This window comes from Homalodisca vitripennis, chromosome 6 (genome assembly GCF_021130785.1).
Source record: "Homalodisca vitripennis isolate AUS2020 chromosome 6, UT_GWSS_2.1, whole genome shotgun sequence".
Taxonomy (NCBI): Eukaryota; Metazoa; Arthropoda; class Insecta; order Hemiptera; family Cicadellidae; genus Homalodisca; species Homalodisca vitripennis.
In genome coordinates this window covers 62,911,423-62,936,443 of record NC_060212.1, presented here as the reverse complement: position 1 = coordinate 62,936,443, position 25,021 = coordinate 62,911,423, and the positions used below count along the sequence as shown (strand labels likewise).

The window sequence follows — 25,021 nt, the reverse complement described above, 5'->3', positions numbered from 1 at the left end:
AGTTATTTTCAGTATTGTATGTAATTTATTGTACGTATTTTCCACAACAACTAAGGAAAATTAAAAATAGATTAAAACATATGTATGAAGTGTTTTTGCATATGTCTGAAAAACGGGCGAAATAATGGTGATATTCTAGGCAGATACACCTTACAGTTCGTCTCTGGGATTTGTGTTCGATAATTTTTTCAAAAGTGGCTAGGATTGTAGGTTATGAAATAATGATTTATTTCCATTCTTTCATTTAACACATATAAACAAAATATTAACTTCTGAAATAACTGAACACATTTACAACTATTTTTGGCCAGTATGAAATTAATATAAAACAGGTTGACAACAAAGTGTTATTAAACTTAACAAAAACAGATTATAAATAAAGTAAATGAAAGATAATACATTGAAAGATAAATACTCTCTGTGGCGTTTGGATTAATTACAAAATAGCGGTTTATCTTAGAAGTTTTTTAATTTAATATATATACATAATACAAAATAAATCTCATCGGAAAAGTAACTTACTGTCTGTTATCTAGTGTACCGTATTTAAACTAACATAAACTACTGGAGGCTGTTGGGGTAAATTGGCTGAGCGTTAGCGAAGCCTATAATTCAAACTTGGTAAATTTTCATTTGTCTCTCTGTCCACACTATATTTATAAAATGAACTGACTTATACAGTAGACTTGAACTCTATTACGGTGCATGACACTTCATGGGATTTGGCTGAGCGTTAACAAATGCTTTTACATTAGTCTTATGGCCTGAAACGATGTCAACGAGATGATTTAGAAATCAAAACGTTCTCGTGCAGCCATAAAATCTTATTCTTCAATCGAAGAGAACATTGCAGAGTTGAAAAATGTAATAACGATCTGAGTACAATGATATGAGATTGTAACAAATGCAATTTGTATTTATAGAGTAAGCAGAGAAAAATAATAGAGTGGAAAATCAATTTTAAAATTCTTTCGCTAGATTTGATTTTAGCCAACTTTTGTGTTGTAGTACCTTTCCTAGCACACTGGATCTTTTATTATTTAAACACTGCTATAAAACACAACTTAATGAAGAAAACTGTGACAGGATATATCGAGAGATTTTATCAGTAGACTTTCAATTTTGCACGAAACCTTACTTCTACATACTGTATGGAGCTCACGAGGAAGAATGTGTCCTTCGCCTATCAGGTCTCCCTGTCAATCACTTTTCATGCATTTCTAAAAACATTGTGCATGCCGCCAGACTATGAATAATATACTTAAGTTTTTTATCAAAACAACTTTAGCCTACGTGTTACAAATTGTAATTACAATAAACAATTTGACTATGTATTTCCTTTTATTATAAAAATTATGTTTGCATAGCGTTATTAAATATATTGTTTAGGTTGTTGTTCTTGTTTTATTTTTGTCTATTAGACTATTTTCATTGGTTAGTAATTCCAATGTTTGTCATTATATTTATATGATTGCAACATTGTTTAGTATTACTAATTGTATTGCTACTTTTGTAGTTATCCATTTATTTCATACTTTTAAACTACACGAATTGAAGAAGTATTGATACACACAAATACAAAAGAGTTGTCTGTCTTGTAATAGTTACCAAAAATTAGGAAATTTAGTTAAATAATAAGTATATAATTTATTTAAATACGTACTATACATGTTAAACGTACTGTAATGATCAACAAAAATCGATAATTCCTAAATTACGATTACTGATTAAATAATGCACTGGGTTAACTATGTTGTCAACAATGATTAAAATGAAAATCTTAATTTGTATAAAACACGTGTACATAGTACGGACAACTACCTAACACTGGGGCACACAGGCACTATGATAGAGTGGTGAGGAAAGTATAACCGCATGTTTTTGGAACGACTAGTTCGAGAATTTCGCTAGAATCTACCCCGCTCCCCATACCCCTAGCTACACCACACGTGTGCGCCATACAGTAGGCTAGAATGAGTTCGATCACGGTGTGTGTCCAAAAAAGGAATTTGGCTGAGCGTCATTGAAGCCTATCACTCAATAGATTGACACACTTTCTATTCTGTCTATTGTTGATTGTTTCTGTACGCTTGCTTGTTTGCCTCTCTCGAGAGTGAGTTAAAATGAGTTAAATAAAGGTTTGTAATTTTGCAAGTAACCCCAGAGAATCCTGTTACGCGTCACGTGATGTAGCGTACTCCTACCTTGTACATATACAGAGGGTGCTGTATCTGAAAAGTCTTGAAACAGTTTAATATCTTCTGTACTCGTAAACGTACAAACATAAAACTTTGTGTAATAACATAGGGCATAAAACTGAACTTTTTGATGCAATCAGTAGGTCTTCCCCACCTCAGGGGGATGGCCTGTAAGGAGTCAAAAACTTAAATGTAAGCATAGGTCAATGTGCATACCATTTTAAAGGTCTTATTTAGTAAAACAACATGCCGCAAATTAGACCTCAAAAGGTTACTCGTAAAAAAATGGCGGGGCTCGAAAGTTTCAATACTGATCGTAATTGCAAGTTCAGGAATGGCTTCATTGTATTGTAACCTTATCAGATGAAGCTACAAAACTTCACACATGATTTCTGTACACAAACACCTATTTTCAGGTGTATTCATTGTTCTGCTATTCATCTATGGAAACGGTCCACTAGAGTCAATAGAAAAGTTTTAATGCAATCATAGTTTGATAATATATATACATCATTTAAAGGGCTAGTGAAGTAAAGACGTGCTTCAATACTTCAAAAGCCTTATCCGTTACAAAATGATGATGGTTCAAAGATTTTAAAAGTAAACTACAGTATAGCCTAAATGCAGCCAATAATTCAGGGAGTTGATTTAAATGTTTTAATACCACATGGTTAGTAACAATAGCAACACAAAATTATTAATGTGAAATTTAAAGCGCCGCCGTTTTGTTTACGCGTAACCTTTTGAGGTCTAATTTGCGGCATTATGTTCTACTAATTACGTCCTTTACAGCGTTCTTTAGCACATCAACCTATGCTAACATTTAATATTTTCCACCGACCCCTTACGGACCATCCCCCTGAGGTGGCGAAGAGCTACTGATTACATAAAAGAAATTCAATTTTATGCCCTATGTCACTATACAAACTTTTATTTTTCTACGTTTACGAATACAGAAGATATTGTACTGTTTCAAGACTTTTCAGCAGCCCTGTAGGTGTTTTATTACAATACAGAATTTGTATCAAATATCGGTCATACAGTGAATGAAGAAGTGCGTTCAAATTTGTATATGGTTTTGGAAGTATAGAGGTCCGTTATTGGATATTTCCGTTTAATTGTGATGACCAGTCCCTTGAGGAGAGTGGCTCCCATACAGAACGCGTTCTATGTAACAATGTGTAAACAATAAATAAAATCTCAAATTTGTTGTTGGTCACCCCTTTACAAAAACATGTTCAACTTCTTGAGAATATTAAGATGCTGTTTACACTAGTTTTGGATAAACGCTCCAGTGAAGGGTGTTTTGGCAATATTTATTAACGGAGGATGCAAACTCCTAAGGAGAACACGTGTTGTGAGAGAGTACCAAACTCGCTTACCGCTTCCACGTCCGTGTTCTTGGTGACTACAGGAGAGTTGCTCCCATAAAGAACGCGTTCAATGTAGCAATCAGTAAACAATAAGTTGTTGGTTATCCGTTTCCAAAAAAATTTTTCACTCCCTAAGAATATTAAGATGCTGTTTACCCCAGTTGTGGATAAACCTTCCAATGAAAGGTGTTTTTGGCAATATTTATTAACGGAGGATGCAAACTCCTAAGGACAACACGTGTTGTGAGAGAGTACCAAACTCGCTTACCGCTTCCACGTCCGTGCTCTTGGTGACGACACAGGGTTCCTCGACCACCTGAGCGGCAGGCTTCCCGTTCATGTGGGCAGTCTCTCCATCGTCCTCTCCCCACGACATGGTGATGGTGGTGGCGGTGGTGGTTTATCACTCACTTCCTGTACACACTGTCACTCACTGCTCACTCACTAGCTAGCGCTCATCACAGGGGGACCAACACTGACAGACTGCCGGGTTAGTGTGTGCGACCGCTAGAGTGAGCCACTGGAGTTAGAAAGCAGGCCCTAATCATAATTAGACCGGTCACCGGCAACCGTTTCGAACGACCTTCGGAATTCCGTTTTTGCTCCATAACGAGCAGTTGTTTACTGCCGCGGCATTTTATACAGGTTTGGGAGCCTTTCAGACTGTATAATGTCGCGCTAATCTTTACTGCATCGTTTATATTTCGCTGAAAGTGTACGAAATTTGAAAAACGAGTTACTACACTAAGAATAAACGTTTCAAAATTTGACTCTAACTTATATATTGTTGGTATTTAGACCCATGCGATCGAACTTTAAATACGCTTACATAACAAGTCACGTGTTTTAAAACGTTAAAGTTTAACTCCTTAATAAATTAACTATTTTATACTTTAAATTTCTGTTAAACAACTTTTGCCTAAAGACGGTTTTTTACAGCGAGTAATGTTTCGTCGCGGTGTAAAACACTGAGACTATAGTTGCCTATCACCGTGTTAGATTGCCTTATCCCTTTAGTCAGATAATAACCTCCATTTCAGACTAGTGGTCAGAGTGAGTAGCCTTGGTAGGGAAATTTATGCGGTAACCTTTAGCACCATCACAAAAGTGAACGAAAACTTACGGGCAAAGAAAACAAGAATGTAGGGGTTAACAAAGGAGAGGGTGATATTGATATTTAGGCTGCTGGTATCCACCACACCCAACATCTCACGTGGGATGGGTGGATCTTGCAAACTTGGGATGGATAGATCCTGCAAGGGATGGATGTATTCTGAAAACGTGGGATGGGTCGATCCTGTAAACGTGGAATGGGTAGATCCTGCAAGGGATCGATGTATCCTGGAAACGTGGAATGGGTGTATCCTGCAAACGGCGGAAGGGTTGATCCTTCAAACGTGGGATGGGTGGATGCTGCAGACGTTGGATGGGTGGATCCTGCAATGCTCCTGGTGCTCTGGGCATATTGATACTCTTTTAACATTTACATTCACATTCACAGGAGAGTCAACAGTGGCAAGAACAACAAAGAATAAAATATCTGTAATAGACACCGTAAGTGCGTTCCATTTTCTAGGAGGAACACTAATCAAATCTAAGTGCAGATGTGAAAACTCATCACAAATTATACAATACAAAGAAAGGACCAAAGAATGCCATGAAGTATCCGCAAACTATTTGACGGTTAGACAACGAATTGAACCCAATGTTACATTACTATTTTTACAGGAGGAATCTCCCTATCTTAAATCACACCATCAAACACCACTCTCACAAATAAGCTCACATCTTTTCTCAATCATTATGGGGTTCGTGTGTAGGCCTACTCCCATTGCCTCAATATCTTCTGAGTGATTCATAAAAGAATAACATACTTTTGGTCACGAAACAGTCTGGTGGTAGGAAAGATTCACAACATCCAATGGACCATTCATACCGCTCCGCTAAATAATTATTCGGAAATCACTCACTAGCCAACATAACAGTTATAAGCGTTCCAACTTCGAACTACTGATAATAACCGACTGATATCAGAGGATCCTTGAACATGGCATTCCACTCGAAGATGATATGTGAGTAGCACATCTGCCCTATAGGTTTACTCAAAAATCCATCTTGCGAAGTGGGAAAGGCTATCTTCAATTGCTTCCAGACCCTGAGCATTATGATATCATGACCAGGACTCTAAACCAATATCTGAGATTACTGACTGCTTCAAGAGAACGGCTCGGAACTTCAACGACTTCAACGAAATGATGATTTAGAAATCAGACACGTCCCGTGCAGTCATCAAACGCAACTCATAAAATCCAACCTTGCTTCGGGCCTTCTTGGGCACGATTCTCTTCAAACACTATATGAGGATATGCTCTATGATGATGACCACCCATCCCGATTTCTGTTGTGAATTTTCTTAGGGTGTGTGGAAACCTAAACTCACCAAGAAGAGAGATATAAACCGAATCAGGAATGAGAGAAATTAGGGAGGAACAACCTATGGGCACATTTCATTTTCATGTTTCTTACTTCCTAAGAACTTCCTGATCGCCATTATAAAATAGGAAAGACATTGAAGTTAACTCAATACTTGAATAGAATTACAAGATTTTACGCAACGTGTTATGCAATAGTCTCTATTACAACGTGGTATAATAAATTGTACGATGAAAGAAATGTTCCAGCAAACATTCAACTAGCGTCGCCTAGATGTTTTATATAAGATTTAGGTATACTGTTTGACCTAACTGAAGTTATAATGAACTTTTAGGGAGTTGGAAAATAACAAAAAACTGTCTTCATTCACATTACATAATACCCGGGATTACGTAATATGATAAACATTAAATTATCTGCTGTTTAAATCAATGCCTTCAACAATAAGTTGCTATCTCAGATTAACTTCATCATCGAAATGAATCAAGCTTAATTAAGGAGGTTATTATGTGGCTTTGGGGCTAAGACGATTTAACACTTGAAGTTATGTAAATTTCATAAACAAATTTACACAAAGCATCTAGATTAGTATTTTCTGCAACAAGATTTCGCCTCTTGTACTTCCTTCCTGTAATAATTTTGGTCACTTTCGTAGTCCCTACCAGAGATTTTCAACTATGGTTTTTATTTTCTCTTGGACTCTTAAATTATTATAAGATACTACGAAAACTTTAAATGTTATAGTATTAGTTTTGGAGAATAACTTGAATTATTCGTTCAAACAAAAACCACAAGGCGAGTGAATCATACACATTGCATAACAAGTACCGTACTCCGGTTCTACATGCAATAAAACCTTTACTGCGTTTATATGGTTAATACATTAATATTTAATTTCATACTATTTTCAAACCAGATTCGTCTAAAACAACGGAGAAGATGAAAAACGGTCTCCACAGATTAAACAAAACGGGGCGGCCGTATTGATTACATCTTCTTTACGCTGTTCACCTAACACAACCTACCTTACGGAAGGTTAGTTTTTAATAGCCTGTATATACATTATATGACAGCTCATAAACGGTAGTTGTATGTTGTATATTTAATAAAGAAATCTTAATTCTATGTCAGTCATATTTACGAGCATGTTGAGCAATCTACATTTTTCCATTCCGAAAAAATACCAGGTTTTCACTAATTATTTGGAGCCTGGATTGATCATCGTAAAATCCTAAAGAATAATTTATTATATGACTATGGTGTAATAATATAGTATTCACCACTACGAATGGTGAATTATTTCCTACTGAACAACCTAGAAACGTCGATTCTAGTAAGTAGACTAATAAACTACACGATATGTCAACTAAATCAAAACAGATATCCCATCGACTTCTATACACAGCACCACAAACACTATAAATAAACTCACACGCGAATAAAGAGAATGTATATGTCGGACGGATGAATTTCTTGTCTCGACAACAGTTATCCCGTTGCGGTGTCCAGGTCGCCAATCCGTACCGCTCACAGACTGGCCGGTAACCATGGCAACACAGCTGACTGACGTGAGGAGGGGGGACAGTGTACTGACAAGCGATAACGATCGTCCTTATCAATTTTACAGCTTTATCATCCAGTTTAAGCAATGTGTTGGCGATTAAAACTGACTCGTTTGACAACACAGCAGTCTCTTCTATAGAATATTTTGGCTTGGCACATTAATAATATGTACAAAAAGTATTGAATACATTTATAAATATGTTAATATATATTTTTAAGACACTGCGTGATTGGCGACGATCTCCAAACTTCTTGTACCCGTATTCGATCATGATGGTAACGATTTGATGAGGTTCGAAGTTTTAGAGGGTACTTTGGTATTATACGGAAACTACTCTGTCCCTATCTACTACTTGTTATTACGCGGTAAAGTAGGTTTAGATTAATACTATAAATATATTACTAATCGTACCAAAGTTAAAGTTAACCGGAATGAGCGCTAGGGCATTTCCGGTCGTTACATCCCCCCAGATCACGTGCCAGATCGACCAACTTTGCCTTCGTCGCCATTCGCACTTCTGGCGAACGAAGAAAACATCCCTCGATACAGTACCTAAGTTCAAGCTCAGATCACGTGAGATCCTGAAGGTTACCCTTTTCTATTTACAATACATACGTATGTATTTACGTACTTAGCCTATATCGCGTAATAACAAATAGTAGGTAGGGACAGAGAGTACAATACAAAAGTACCTTTCAGATTTTGAATGGTGGTTTGTATTCAATTTGTAAACAGGCTTATAAAATTATAAATTCTTAGCGGATCTATCGGTGAAAAGAAATTCGTGAATCGGTAAGTAAGGCAATGGATTAAACTTCGTAGGCCTAATAATCAGGATCGAACATCCATTTTATGATGTTTTCAATATTTAGAAACAAATAGGCTAACCATATTAACTACTTCATTGTGATTTCTACAAACTTTGACGTACCCATATCGATGGAAGAGATACAGAGTGAAAATAAACGGAATCGCTAAATTCTTTGTGTGTGTGTGTGTGTGATTAGTAGGCTATTTTGTTTTTCTTACAAAGAAATGATGACTCTGGTTTATTAGTTCTACTTCCCCACAATTAATTTAAAACCAAATTGAAGTTTTCTAAATGGGAAACTCTATGTCCAAGATAGTTTATCAGTAGATGATGTAACACACACACTTCAGTTATTGTAATGCAGCATATATGCAACTTCAAGATCTATTTCAGCGATTGCAAAGCGATATATTTGATGGTCTCACAATTTTACGATTTCTCTGATACTCGAATAGCTTTCGCCAGACGTCGATCGCCTTATCTCAGTTTTACGATTTCTCTGATACTCGAATAGCTTTCGCCAGACGTCGATCGCCTTATCTCAGTTTTACGATTTCTCTGATACTCGAATAGCTTTCGCCAGACGTCGATCGCCTTATCTCAGTTTTACGATTAATCTGATACACAGTATAGCTTCCAACAGACGTCGATTGCCTACGATTAGGCTACTCTTATGCCCGTATAGCTTCCACCAGACGTCGATCGCTTTATTTCAAAGTTTTACGATTACTCTTATACCCGTATAGCTTCCACCAGACGTCGATCGCCTTATTTCACAGTTTTACGATTACTCTTATACCCGTATAGCTCCCACCAGACGTCGACTACCTTATTTCATAGTTTTAAGATTACTCTTATTCTCGTTTAGCTTCCAACAGACGTCGACTACCTTATCTCACAGTTTTACGATTACTATTATTCTCGTTTAGTTATACACATAGTTGTACACATATTAGAGAATCGTATTATGATTTGCCATAGACAGTCATGAAGGCGGAGGAGTGGAATGCCTTTAGTATCTGTGTACGGCGCTAATCCATATAGCTATTTCTATCCAAACTTGTTTTCAGAAAAATAAGAACAATGACTAAACTGCTAAAAGTGAAACGGAAAAAGGGCCTTTTTGATGTGATCATATATTTTTCAAGTTGCATCAGAACCTTCTCTGCAAATTCTTTACAGTTCCGGAAAAAGGGTCTTTTTCGTTTAAGGGCCAGCACCTTACAAACATACTATACCTGACTGACAGTGCATTTAATCGTTTTTTTAGAGTTATTAGTTCGTAGGGCAGTAGTCCAAGTACTACTTCTAGTATAAACTCGTCTTATCTTATCAGTGATAAACGCGCGCCGCTTATCTTTTGCCTGTAATGAAACCTGCGTCAGTTCTGTCTGAGTTTTGTGTGTGTAAGCACGGTGAGTTGATCTGGGCTTGGACTTTGCAAGCTCGAGTTAATTTTTTTTTCTAAAAGAGCAAACAGCACAAAGCGCTGCGCAGCGGGCAAGCATCGCGTGATCTGAGTTTTGAATAGGCAAGCTAGGATCTTTTGTGCTGGCCCTTAAACGAAAAAGACCCCGGAAAAATATACGCTGTCATTAGAAATATATATATATATATATATATATATATATATATATATATATATAATTTTCATGTTACATTTTTATTTGGATCTCGAATCGCAACTTAGCCTACAATTGTTTCATACTTGTTCGTGGTATTAAGTTGTCGATATAGACAGTCCTGTAACTTAATGCATCAACATCTAAGCGATAACATTTATGCGGGACATTAGTGTTTTACTGTGCTTCATTATCTTTAATTATTTTTATTTTTCATCAAACGGTGATTTTTACAGTTATTTATTTGTATTGACTGTCGACAGCTTTGCCACATTGCATGCATTCTGTGTAATGCAGATTGCGTCTTGATGACACCTGCAGTCGGAATGAAGGCGTTTTCATAAAACATCGAAAGTTCAGGAAAATTTGAAAATCGATCATAATAATTTTGTAATAAGTTTTTTAGCGTGTTTGTTACTATCTCTAACGTAACTAAAAATAAAAATCAGAATCAGAAAATCTTCATTTTTGTAATCACAAATTACAATAAGAATAAAAAGCTAAGTGGGACTAATCACGTGCATGGCTCTGAGTTCTATTCAAGAATTGTGCGCTTACTACATACTACATAACGGGGCAGAAAAAGAAAAAACGTCAAAGCACTGAAAAATAAAACAGGTTTAGGAGTATACGTGCAGTATTGGTTGATATAAATAAGTTCATACTAAGACTGCTACATAATAGTTTTTACCACACTTAATTACATCAATTGCCGTGATTGACTAGCACTACAGAAATACTTTTCTTCCTTATAAGAATTTTAGACCCGTCACTATATGAAAGTAAAATGTAGTTCCCCAGAGGGTTCACTTCTGGCTGGATTATACTTATCAGTTAAACCCAACCTGGGTACAGCAAAAACCTGGGTACTAATCTGAGCAACCTCATGGATGTCCAGGAGCGGCACCTCACTAGCCGCAAATGTTGAGATTCTGGGGAGCAAGGGTAATTCGATAGGTCTAGTCTACTGCGGGAGGTGACTGTTGGAGGTCGTAGGGTTCGTTCGTTATGAGTCAAAGGTTCTTACCAGCCTAGACATAAGGGTGTGCCACCCCCTGCCTGCTTTGACTGGAGACGCTGGTTCAGAGCTGGCTTCCACTTCTTCCGAGGGGACACGACTTGAGATTAGTGCCCTAAACTTTTTTCGTCATGATTCCCTAGAGGAGGCGGCCCCTACTCCCAACCGTACCCATCCAGAATATCATGTCACTCCGGAAGCAACGCAAAGACCCTTATAGAGCTAATTGACATTTTTTAATCGTCTTGTTTTAAGAGAACAAAAATAATTAAAATTTAAAAATATATTAAAATATAAAAAAATGATAAAACCCCAAATTTAAATTAATTTTAAATACACTAAAAAAGTGTCAATTCAAAATATATTTAATTGTAATTTGTGATAATAATTGATGAAGTGAAAGTTAGACTTTGTAGACACAGTGTTTGTGGTCTGTTTCTTGTATAAACTAAGTGAAACCTGCAGACCCCTTACACGAGAAGGTATTGTTCTCTAGAGAAAATTCGCGACATAGAAAGAGTTTGTGCAATTAGCATCTGTTACCACTCTGGGGACCTGCATACCAACGTAAAGTATTGTGCATGCTTGGTGAAATGTTGGTGTGTAACCTTAGTTATCATTGAGTCACGATGCGTGAAGGTGTAGACCAAAACCGATTTTATGTATAATTGCCTTACTGAAAGTATTTTTGAACAATGTTACTACTAGCTTTTGCTATACATTTAAAGACTGTTACAAAACCCATCATGGTTTTTTTACAGATGTAGACTTATCCAATCTGTGAGATATATTTTCTTGATCAGGAAACAAGGCAAAATCAACTACGGAACAAAAAATTCGAAGACCGGAGTAAATTAAAATGACCATTAAAACACACTTTTTGACAGATTTTCATAATCGTGGCAATAAAGCAAACTAAACATTGGCGTTGGAAATATAATATATAATTCTATCGAATCAGAAGTGCTCATAAAGGTGCAAACCCTGCCGAACTGCATACGAAGCCGCGGGCAACTGCTAGTTAGTAATATTAGAAGTTGTACTACTTATTCTAGTCTCAAACCATGTAATACTTACACAAATACAGTAATTCTATCGAATGTAGGTTTGTATGGTAATGTATAGGTTGTGATATGTCGTTGCCTTCCTTTGTTTATATCACGGACTTAGGTTTTGCATTTTAATATTTTGATAAATTTCAGTCAGAAACGTACAGTTACTGAAATAAATATATTATTATATAGTATAAGTTTTAATATTTAGCTTCTTCGTCGCCTATTTGTTTATCTCCTCAGACAGACATTGACTTCAGACTCCAGGAATCAAATCTTTGACAGCGTCAGGTTTCCAATAAAAACAATAAATTATCAATAATAAATCATTGATTTACTTTGCTGGCCAATTCACAGCGATTTACAGAAATCACAGTAAGTAAATTACTTAAACGGTACTGTATAGGTTCCTTACCTAACCGGAATCAATACCAGTCACAGAACAAGGATCAAAAATAATAGTTGGAAAGTACAAACATATAACATATTTATTGACAAGAAAACAAAACCGTTGTTTCAAACATTATTTTGCATTTTTACTAATTACGAAATAAGTTTCTTCACGACATGTGGCCTAATTGTTTGAGTGGCGAGTTACCGAATGTTTTCAAAACGGAGAGTATATTTCCACCCCGCCTCCCACTCATCCATCTCCAGGCTCCAAGGCTGTGTGCTGAACTGAAGCTCTCCTCTGTACTTTATGTAGGTCAGTGTGTCAGGAGACATCGCTGTAGGGGTGGCGCCAACCCCCTTCTTACCAAATTCAGTCAATTACACAAACAGTGAATTGACATACATTTCACTTCTCGGAACATTTTATCCGACACGTTTCTAATCGGCGCCATCTTGGCAGCAATGTCACGAAAGTACAAACTGACAGCCTAATTTTAATAGCTGATTACAGTTGGACAATGCTTATAATTTTGTTAGAGAGTTAACTACAATACATGAATTATACTCTAAACTAGAAATATACTCTCAGTTTCGAAAACATTCGGTAATACCACTCAAAACATTAGGTAAATCTCGTGAAGAAACGTATTTCGTAATATTAGTAAAAATGCGAATTAATTTTAGAAATAACGGTTTTGTACTTTTATCAATAAACTTCTTATATGTTAGTACTTTACAAGTATATTGATACTTGTTCTATGACTGGTATTGATCAATTGTAACAATGCCTTTTAGGTAAGGAATCGAAAATGGTTTACATTAATTATTTTCTCTAGCTATAACTTCCCAGAGAATAAATTCCATTGACTTGCGTCCATATGGGAATTGTATAGCAGATTGCAGACATTGTGTTCGGTAGAGCTAGTTCTGTTCTTTACAGCATAGATAGCGTTACTATACTAAATCTTTTGTTCTACCTTTTAACCGAATAGTCATCTCATTTATACGAGTTAAAATGTTTAATATTGAGTATTTTTACTATCGTGAAAGTCCTTTACTATGTGTTTAATCGATTTCTGTAATATATTTATAATCGAGCTTCCTCCGTTCACCGCTAGACAGCGCACAACCACGACGTTTCAAGTGACAAAATATTTTAGCACTGGATGCAATATCTACTTGTAGACGGATACATAATCAAAGCCTACATAGTGTTCCTGAATATGGCATGGAATGTGTACACAGTTTGACCTTTGTTTCTAGATAATAAACCACCGTGTAATACCAATGTATTGTTTTATAAAGAAAATACTCCCACAACTGTGGTATTGGGAGTTTTAATTAGACCGCAGGGAACCAGAGTAGTCTTTTAGGGTATTTTAGGCCATAATCCAACTAGAAAATGACAGAAAATAACAATAAGCATGTGACGTATGTTTATAAATTATGATTTACAAGAATAACATGTTTGTAAATATAGTATGGCGAAAGGAATTTAAATGAAATTGTACAAGAACACCATATAATTTTAATACAAATTAATGTCTTTATATTTCTTTAACCACATTTTATACATACTGAAAAAGTCATATACTGATAGCTTTAGAATTTTTTCGTGGATCAAATTTCAAGATGACGTAACTTACTAGTTGAAACGTCTTCAATTCCTCATGGCGAGACCAAAAATACTCTCTATATTTCTTATTTTAGCTGAAGACGTATTGCAGAATCGTAAACGTGGGAGGGGTGGTGATTGTGTAAATTCTCAAACCTTAATACGTGTATAACTCACTGACTGCGGTTGTTATGCCGTGACTGGCTGAGCGTTAGCGAAGCTTCTCCCGTCATCCGGAGGAAATGCAAGGAATTTCTACAATGCGAAGTTTGGGCTAAGAAGCCCTCTCCAACACAACCTGGGGACCAACGGCTTAAAGGTGGCTTCCGAACTAACACCAATGGCCGGGCAGGCGGGCTGCTTGCAAGGAAAGAATCCCTCGGCGGTCACCCATCCAAGCAGCAGCTACGCTCGACGTTGCTTGATCCTGTTATCTTGCGATAACCGTTGTACACCCGCTATACTGCGCCATAGGCTATGGAAGTTGTAGTCTATGCGTGGTGATTTTCGAATGAGAAACAATAGTGTTGAAATTTAGTGTGACTCCACCCCTACTACCTTTATATTGAATCAGAATAATGTATAATAAATGTTTTATTTGGTAATTGTATTTATGTTTATATATATGGTCTAGTTTAAACTCTGTACAGTTTTACGCATGAAAAAGAAACCAGTACACCTCTGAGAAGAAATACTAAAGATCCATCATGCTATCCTGCGATAAACTCAAAGCCATCTAACAAACAGCTGTCTAAATAGAAATTAAATGTGGCTGTATATTCTTTAGTAGTTGATTATTTTGACACTAGATGTCGTTGACAGCGGAAAGATGGCGATTCACAAATAAACAATCGTGACGGGAACATTTCAATGACGGTGATGAGCCATCCAGAACGACGTGCCATGGAACGTAGAGCCAAGATTGCCTCACACATGCTGCACATCTGGCTTTATTTTTGCCCTCAGTGATTAGAGTGAAGAACCTCTCTCGTTCAATAAAAAACCTATGATTTACTGGACAACTCAACTGTTGTGGCATTAGATTTATTTGAAGAGGTTTGGCCAAGTTTTAATAACAACAGAGTAAGACAACTACTACATTAATTACGAAAATCACACATCCAAATTTCTATATTGTTAAATCCGTTATTTTATTTTTATTCACTCTATTTTTAGAGCTAATTTGGTACAAATAGTCTAGTTTATGTACATAGGCGTAATCCTCCCTACCCACAATTGAGACATATATATTCAAGGTATATTTTAACTTGCGTTAAACTGGAACTATACCTACTTGTAGTCGAAACAATGTATCATAGTTCAGTTTTGTTGTAATTTATTTTGATATTTGATCTAAATAGTGTCCCACGAAGAGGTTTAAACGTTTGATCTTTATATTACCGGTACTTGCCCATTTACGCACCGAACATTTTCAAACTCTACACAATTAATAATGTATGTTTTAATATTATTGAGAATACTATTAAAATAATTGTAGAAACAAAATGTGAAATGTTACCATTTTGCTCCCTATAAAAATTAATTTCTTGAGTTACCGTACCTGATTTGATTACTGCGTTCAGTTTTATAGAACAGCTGTTCAATAACGCTTATTGTTGAATACAGCTGTTTGATTGAAGGAACAAGTTTATACTCGTAGCTTCAATAATGATGAGGAATTAAAACAATCAATTGAAGAGGAACTTCTCCGTATGTATACCGCAGAATTCAAAGGAATTCAAAGGGAAGAGCTTAACGATTCATTTGTTAAGCGCTGTTAAATAGTGTGTCCCTGTGGATGGATTACAGTTTGAATAGTCATATGTGGACTGTAATTGTAGGTTTTTTAATAGGCTATGTTCTAATTTTCTGATCGAAATGCTTTATTTCTCTAGAATATGACAATAAATAATTTAACAAAACCAAAATATTGTTTTTTTTACTGTTTTTAAAGGATAGTTTTTTCAATATACCACCATTTTGTTTAAACATGCTAGAGAGCTGAAATTTTCAAAGAATATTCTTAAAACCTATTTAATGAATTGTTGTAGACTTAGAAAATGTTCGGTGCTTAAATGGGCAAGTAATATAAAATCAAACGTTTAAACCTCTTCGTATGACACCCGGTATAACAGCTGACATATAGTAAAACACAAGACTCATGCTTAATTTTTATCGGAATGACGAGTCCGTCTGCAACCTGCGGGGGTTGACGAACATAATACAGACCTAACTTCACGCGCTTTGGGCAAGAGAAACAGCGAGCAATGGCTATGAACGCCTACCAGACATACAGGTATCTTTGAACAGCTAATTTGTAATAAATAGTCTTACCGTAGTCTCATCGCTTTCGTTGTTGGCGCTAGTCGTGTATTAAAAACTTGTGTTATTAATGAGTACCGATAATGTTAATACTAACAAAATTAAAATGAAAGTACAAAACCTCTAGGGTGCTTATATTACCATTTAAAAATATTTTAATTCTTAAATGTGATTAAATTTTACTCGCTGTTACTATTACACTTCTGCGGAATTGTTTCAGCCAACATTTTAAAAAACGTATACGATATAAGATGCTTTATCAAAACATGTTTTATATTTGACCTACATGTAAAAATAAAATAATGAATTTAACCCCTTGGTGGTGAACTTTTATATCTGAGGTTATGGAATAACCCATTTAGTTTATTATAATCAAATGTTCACAAAAACTGTAAGTTCGCAATGAAAGTAAAGAAATATTTTGGTCATTTAAATAATATCTGAGCTGATGTCGGTAATGTTGTAATGTTTTATTTTAAACACTAGGACATATATTGTTTTTATAATTTCTGGAATAAAATATAAATAAATAATAGGCTAATAACAAAATTTAATTGGTTAAAATGTTCTAGGTTTCCTTCAAAGGATTGCCAATGGCAACAATCAAGGATCGTGCAAATTTACTCTAGCAAAAGTTTTATGTTAAAACTTCTATAATTTATAATAACTATAAATTGTTTTGGGCCATTGATATATAGAATTCTTGTTCGAGGTTCTCGTTTGTTAATTTTAATTTTTTGATTAAATAACTTTGGTTATACAAAATTAATTTATTCGTCTTTCAACATCTCTTTCATTGAACACTATCCCAATTTTCATGTAGTAATGTTTTTCGATACTTTTCTAACAAAACATTCATTATCAGTTTTATTTTTTCAGATTCAGCGTACTTCATTATAAGAAACTGCTTTAAGTAAATGTTAGAACGAAAGGGAAACTTACTTTAATGCCATCCTTCTATTTCTGTAACTCCAGCAATATTGGAAACTTATTATTTGTTACGTTTTCTTAAATTAGTTAATTATTGAATTGGTTTTTGAGTTACAGGGCAGTATGAGAGCATGGGTATTCATAGCCATACAAATTATTGAACTGAGCAATTATTTGTTTTTTTTTAAGGTAATATAATTAAATATATTTGTCCTAATTAAAAAGAGAATTATTTGCACTGAGGGATGCTTATTGAGAAATATACATCCAGTAGTTTTCATTTTTTTTATTTTACCTTTTTATAAAATAACAAAGTATCCGTACAAGATGGCAGTGATAATACTTGGTCACTGTAATAAAATCTATTTTTAGTTAAATGTTCGCATTGTATTTGATACACCAGTGCCAAAAGAGTCAAGTCCAATCTGATGTCCTAGAGCTACGAGAATATGATTTTTTCTTTTGTTTCACTGCCACTCTATTAACACATTGACTGCAGCAAACACAATATTAACCCTGAGGTTAGTCAATATCATTTAGTACAGAGCCACTGTTAAGGCGTTAATACAGTAAAACAAAGTACATTTTTAAATCTACCAAGGACTAACAAAAAGCCTTAACTTTGTGTTGTGCATGTACATTAAAAAAAATAACAGGTATTAATTTTGTTGTGGCTCACTCATATGCAATTGTTTACAATTTTCAAAATTGTCTTAATGTTTCTAAAAACGACAAAGAAATGTCTCAGACGTGTTTCTAAGAATCAGACCTAGAACTGGAGTAGTTGCAAGTTTTCAGACCTGAAACCCTGGGAACTACCACAGTTGCTATGACAGTAATTGGTGTTCTTTAAAATAGCATCTCACCATGATAAAAGTGTTTATTCAATTAATTCGTTTTTAAGCTCCACTTCTTCTTCTTCTTTATTAACAGAAAGTATTGCCTATTAATTTTTGAACTGTTTGTAGGCACCCTATCAGAACATCTCAATTGCCAAAAACAGTCAGAAGGCACAGAACATAAAACACAGAAACATGAAAAGTTACGCATAGCTTAGTGAGGTATTATGCCATAAAATAAATCTCACAAGTCACTTTTACATTCTGTAAACTCTTGCCAAAGTCATTATTGACAAATGGAAAGTATTGAAATGGTTTTGGATGGTGGTACAACCCTCGCCAGTGGCAAACTGGGTCAAATCCTCCAAGGTAAAGACAAATCGAAGTTCATACTAAAGATTTACTGCAGATCTCTTAGCCCTCTATTGCTCCTGATAGATCATGACTATAAAAAAACTATTAGTTTGCTTTACATGGGAGAAAAGGGTTCTCCACATCCCAGTTGTAGAACTTACATCAACAAGCTCTAAAAAGGTTCACCATTTGTGAAAGGAAATTTCTCTCCACAATCTGCAGACTGTATACAACTTTGTAATCTTAATTCCTATTCCAGAAAACGGTATAATGCCTAAGATGGCTTCGGACAATTTGTAAATAGTCAGATGTTCACTGTTGAAAATTTGGTACCTCACATATTACACGACGAAAATCCCTTCTACCTTTCCAAACTTCAGCTTTAATCTTCAGATAAGATCATGTGTAGTACAAATAAATTAGTAAACTAAAAAGTAAGTTTCCAGCTTTGGAAATCCTATGCTAGAAGTATATTGCTCAAAAAACTGTGAATTTTTATTATTTCTTTTATTTTTCGTTATGTCTCCTGAACTATGTGTATTGTCGTATCATACTTCCTTTAATTTCAAACAATGGAAAAGTTTTGAATGTATATGATTGATGCTTTGTAACTGATCATCACATGGATACATAAAATTAAAATCCATGAAAAGGCACGCATTTATGGATTGTTCATCTACTAACAAACCTACTAACAAATAAATGTTTGTTTGCACAGCATACAAACATTTTGAATAAAACCAACTTATTTTCTATAAATATTTCTTAAACAAAATTTTATTTTTAAATCTACAAAATTCGAAACACTTCCTACTACACATAGTATTTATAATTTGTTTAGAGATTCCAAAAATTTTACAAAATAACCATCATACTTATTGCTAAAGTCAATTTCAAGTACTATTTGGATCCAAATGGATTTTGACACAATGAAAAAATCTCTTCAGTGACCAAGCACTCTTAGATAGCCAAGTAGTAGTGGAGATTACTTATCAAAAAATATAGATCCAGTTGAGGAATACAGAACGAACCACTTGACATGAAACAACAGAATTGGAGTCAAGTAGAGGTTCTGTATTAGCAGGCCTCACATTGATTACAAGTGGAGGGACCAGGCAGTTGACTGACGTGTATCAGTACCAATTCTCACAGAATAATAGGAAATTGTGTTCAGCGCAACTGATTATTGTGGCATTCATAGCATACCGTAGTGTGATATAGTAACTTTCTTAGGCTTAATCTTCTGTTTTAATTAAATATAATAATATTCATTCATAAAACTGTAGAACTTCAGAAGTTCAAGAAGTCAAGAATGAATCTTGAAGTTATAAGGGAAGAAGCATCAACCTCCAACGACAAAGAGCAAAGTGTCTGGAATACACGAAAGGGGGAGGGCACTTCTACATGAAGAAATTTTGGTTGTTAAAAATAGTTGTATATAAAACTGTTTTTGACATAAATTAAGTAAATGTTTTCCAAAAAAATCTACAAAAAGCTAGTTTTAAATTTAATAATTAAAAACAGTTAAATAACAAATGTTTATTACTCCTATGGGTGGTATGGGAGACACCCAACATATTGAGCCTAAGTTTGCTTTTGCTGGTTGTTCGAATACTGGATTTAACTTTCATGATGGTATTAAAAGTATATCTGATTTCCAAAGAAGTGTTGTTGTTGGCATTGCAATGTCACCTTATGTAATACTTTCAGTTAATGTAATACTTATTTCAGCAGCTTTTACAAATAAAATATTATATGAAATAAAATAAATGAACAATCGATTCCATGAGAAGTAACAAAAATTGCGTTAATGTCTGAATTGATTTTATTCCATTCATATTATAAGAACTATATTGAAAGAAACCATCTTACATGGGCAGAAAGTTGTTCAACTATCAGCCAGAATTCATGGAGACTCTAAGAGGGAAGAAGCTTAAGATGGCCCTGACGAGATGGTTGACTAGTAGACCATTCTATTCCCTAGAGGAATTTTTGGACCAGAGAATAAGAGAAACCAAACTATGTATCTAGACTTAAGAATTTTGAGGCATATATATTTTTCAAAGAAATTGTAATAAAGACTATTGACGTACAGTATTGTAGTCTAAAACTTTTCCCCACCACACTAAGCAGTATATTTTAAGTCTAAAGCTTCTCTCCACCATACTAAGCAGCATATTTTAGTCTAAAGCTTCTCTCCACCATACTATGCAGCATATTGTAATCTAAAGCTCTTCTCCATCACACTAAGCAGCATATTGTAGTCTAAAACTCTTCCTCCCCCATTGGATAGTAAGATCACTTTTCACGACCACTTTTGAAGGTTGTGTAATTTTTTAAAGGCAGCATAAAACAATAAAGACATTTCATTGTTTAATAAAAAGTAGAAAGCCATTATGTCAACCATAAGTAGTCCAATATGCAATATGTGCTTCCAAATACGATGCTGCTTTTAATTTAACAAAATTTACAAATAAATAAGAATATAGTTGAGATATGCAAGTGATAGAGAATTGTAGTCAGTAAGAATGAAGAATCAAGAAAGAATCAAGAAATCTTTATTGTCTTTAAGCACTTATGACAATGCAATGGACAACATAACTTTTTCTTATATCTAAATGGCCTACTCCTATCACTTCTTTAAAATCCCATAAAACAAGTGTAATGATTAGACATATACACAGTAAGTCAAAGTAAATTTTATATGTGCATAATAAATGTGAATAATGCCACAATTTGCTCATTAAAAAGAAAATAAAAGTAAACATAGAGTTAGCAGCATCTCGTTTTGTATATATATATATATATATATATATATATATATATATATAGTATATACTAAATAGTAAATAAAAACAATATGTACAGTATAACATTAAATAAGAAATAATAAGTAACAATAAATAGATAACAATGCAACAAATAAAAATTAACAATAAAATAGGTTTAACAACAATAAATAAATAACATGAGATATAACTATTAACAAAATCATAATAATAAAAAAATTAAAGTACTAATATCACAGGTTAAGTAGTAATTTAAAGAATAAAATGTGTTATCAACAAGTCAATTACTTACAACATTTTTAAATCTACTAATAGACACATGCCATGCTTTTTCAGGAAGTCTATTAAAAAGTTTAATCTTCATATAGATAAAAGTGCCTTTGGTTTTCTCCAATCAAACATTAATCTGTTCAAGCATATTATTTTTCTAGTACAGTAGGAGTGTATTTCTTGTCTACTAATAAAACTGTCTAATTGTTCTTTGATACTAACTAAACTACAATAAATATACAGGGATGGAAGGGTAATAATTCTAAATTTAAAAAAAAAATTGGGACACAAGAAACTCTATTGCCACATTTGCAATAATTCTAATTACTTTCTTTTGCCAAATGAAAGCAGTTTTAGCACTAGTACTGTTTCCCCAAAGTGTTAACACCATACCTGAGCTGGGAATGGAAAAAAAACATTAATATGCTGTGATTAACATTTTATTACTGATACTAATACTTTAGTTTCCTGATAAGGTATGTAACCCTAGCTAATTTTTTACACGGGAAACTTACATGATCATCCCAATTTATTCGATTATCCATGTATATTCCTAATAGCTTAATAGGTTCTGTGTACTTACTATCAAGGAGGCAGTTTCCATCAAGAGTAAGAGAGCCTGGCACTAGTCAGACCTTGGATTGATTACTACAAGTGGATGGACACGAGCAACTGAGTGACACATGTGGTATAAACAGCTCCCACAGATACAGGGTAGAAAAACTGTGTTCAACACAGTCGCAACCAGTGCTGTGACATAACCTAATATTTGTCACAGTACTCGTCTCGGCTTAACATATTGACTGCGGCGGATGCACTTTACTATTATAATAAATTTGGTTTTTGACTCAAGGCGCAGTGAAGGTGTTAAATTGCTTTAATAAAACACAACCATTTGGATACATCATCCTTTCACAATATTTATATATTGTAATTTAATAATGTAATTAGATATATTTTCCACGGATTGGTAGCACTTGCACACTTTGGCTACACCGACTCACTTTTTCTACTTATAGTTTCACCTTTGTCATTCAAAATTTTGTAGCATGAAACATGTTAAAATTTTATCTTGGAATGCGATAAACATCTAAACCAAGGTGGTTAATATTGAAAGTACAACTTCCTTGAGTTGTTGCTGAGAGTTAACTAAATGATAAATGATAACAACAATCTCAAGTTGTTATTAACACACAGGTTATTATTTTTAAAGGTGAGATAAAAATAAAACCTCAAGAGCAGCAGCTAAACTAACATTGCATCACTTGATAAAAACCAGAGTCAGGAATGTATTCTGGGCAAGGGCTTGAAACAAATAAACAAAGCCAAATAGAAACATTTAGGTAACAATAAACTATGTATCCAAACAAATTAATACACTGTATATATATATATATATATACAAAACAGCAATGATCTATTTGAAACTACTCAAGTGACCTTCAGGCAAATCAACAACGTAGCCAAGAAAACATTTTTGGGTGGTCTGGACAACTGATATTTTTTCGTAGTGGACAGAGAGTAAGACCCCATTTTGTTCCTTAAAAAGTTCTTGACCCGTTTCTTTGTTGAAAACGATCTTTCAGTAGTAAATGTCAGTAATACTGAATTACTGAAATAATAATAATCGTTTACTAATAGAGTAATTGAAAAAATGATGACTTGGAGGGTCTGGACCCCTTAGACCCCCTCTAGCTACGTCCTTAAAAGTAGGCAAATATTTTATTACTTTTCAGTAAAGGGAGAGTGCCTCTTTTGGATCTGCCTTGTTATTAGATTAAATGAGAGTTGTTTACTCTTTCGGATAGGTATAATTTTCTCAAAACAAAAAAAAAACTACTAAAGATTACAATTTTATTTTTTTATATAATAAATATTATTACTATGGAACCACTGTATACTAAAAAATGACATTAATTTAAACCTAATTTAAAAAGTATAACTTTTATTTTTGCTTGAAATAAAACAATATTGTATATTTTTTGGCCCTTGTTCTAAATATAGGACCATTATTTTTTTTCAGCACAGTTTTCAGAAAAGGTAAGTTAAAAACAATAACAGTTCAAAACCTACTGTACAGTAATCATCCACATCTGTATCTGCAACGTACAGTAGTTACTGACAACATAACATGTGCTTTAGGATTTTTTCAGAATAGAATTTATTTCTCATCCTTTAGTTTCTTGTTTATCTTACTGACAATTTTAATGTTTTTGAAGTTGGTTATTTTTATTATAAAATTTATATTATTTTTTAATTTTTAGTGGCTTAATGTATTGTATCCTATAATGAGGACAAAGATAAACATGCTCCATGATCAGTACCTGACCTTTAGTATTTCCAATTTTGTTATTTTATTTAAGAATGTGTCAATTTTACTTGAGTTTTATATTCAGTTAAGCCAAATCCATTCCATATTGTTGCTCCATAAGCTTTCCAGAGGATTTCAACTAAAATCCTGACATTAAGTGAAAAATTTCCCTACCATGCCTGCAATTTGTCATGATCATTTAGTGAAATCACAATCTCTAAACTCTATCCTGTGATGCTGCTCATTGATAGGAACAGTGATATAACAAAGAAACATCCTCCAGCATCATTGAAGGCTGGCATGTTATCTTTACAAACCCAAATATCTGCACTCCATCCTGTGTTGTTGCTCAATGATAAGAACATCAATATGACAGAGAAACATTCCCTAGCTACGTTGAAAGCTGTCATGTTAACTTAACAAACCCCAATCTCTGCACTCTATCCTGACTTACAGCACAATGATATGAACAGTGATATGACATAGAAACATCCTCCAGCATCATTGAAGGCTGTCATGTTAAATTCACAAACCCCTATCTCTGCACTCTATCCTGTCTTGAAGCACGATGATAGGAACATAGACATGTCAGAGAAACATTCCCTAGCATCATTGAAGACTTATATGTTAACTTTAAAAACTCCAATCTTTGCACTCTATCCTGTGTTGCTGCTCGATGATAGGAACATAGACATGTCAGAGAAACATTCCCTAGCATCGTAAAAGGCTGTCATGTTAACTCCACAAACCCCAATCTCTGCACTCCATCTTGTCTTGCTGCTTGATGATATGAATAGTGATATGACAGAGAAACATCCCCTAGCGTCATTTAAGGTTGTCATGTTAAATTCACAAACTCCAATCCCTACAATTCAGGACAGATTCCATAGCGTTGAATAGGGTGTCATTCTGAAGCCAACCATGAATAGTGATATTTACCAGCATTACTTTAGCTAAGGTGTAGTAGTAATTTGAAGAAAACTGCATCTTTGCAATTTTTCTGTCTGGATTTTTTATGAGGTCCTATATGTGGAACTCCCAAAATGATTTACTGGTGTGGTACCATTTGGAAGTGGTCCTCTTTTATTTAAAAATTTATGATACAATATCGGATTATTAATATGGAA

The 25,021-nt window shown here is 34.4% G+C and overlaps 1 protein-coding gene across 10 annotated transcripts in view; it reads right to left on the bottom strand.

Annotated features, from left to right (window-relative positions):
• The window catches only part of LOC124364387 (calpain-A), a 177,101-nt gene that overhangs the window by 145,393 nt on the left and 6,687 nt on the right, over positions 1 to 25,021 (bottom strand). The window contains exons 1-2 of one of the 10 annotated variants that reach the window (XM_046819815.1): positions 7,437 to 7,545; positions 3,840 to 4,078 (exon numbers count right to left, since the gene is read on the bottom strand). The exons of 1 other annotated variant lie outside the window; for it this stretch is intronic. In XM_046819815.1, coding sequence (XP_046675771.1) covers positions 3,840 to 3,947 — 108 coding nt within the window. In that variant the 5' untranslated portion in view covers positions 3,948 to 4,078; positions 7,437 to 7,545. Of the gene's footprint in view, positions 1 to 3,839; positions 4,112 to 7,284; positions 7,546 to 22,166; positions 22,203 to 25,021 lie in introns of those variants that run through there. 8 more of the 10 variants (XM_046819810.1, XM_046819812.1, XM_046819816.1 and 5 more) reach the window with 8 other exon arrangements.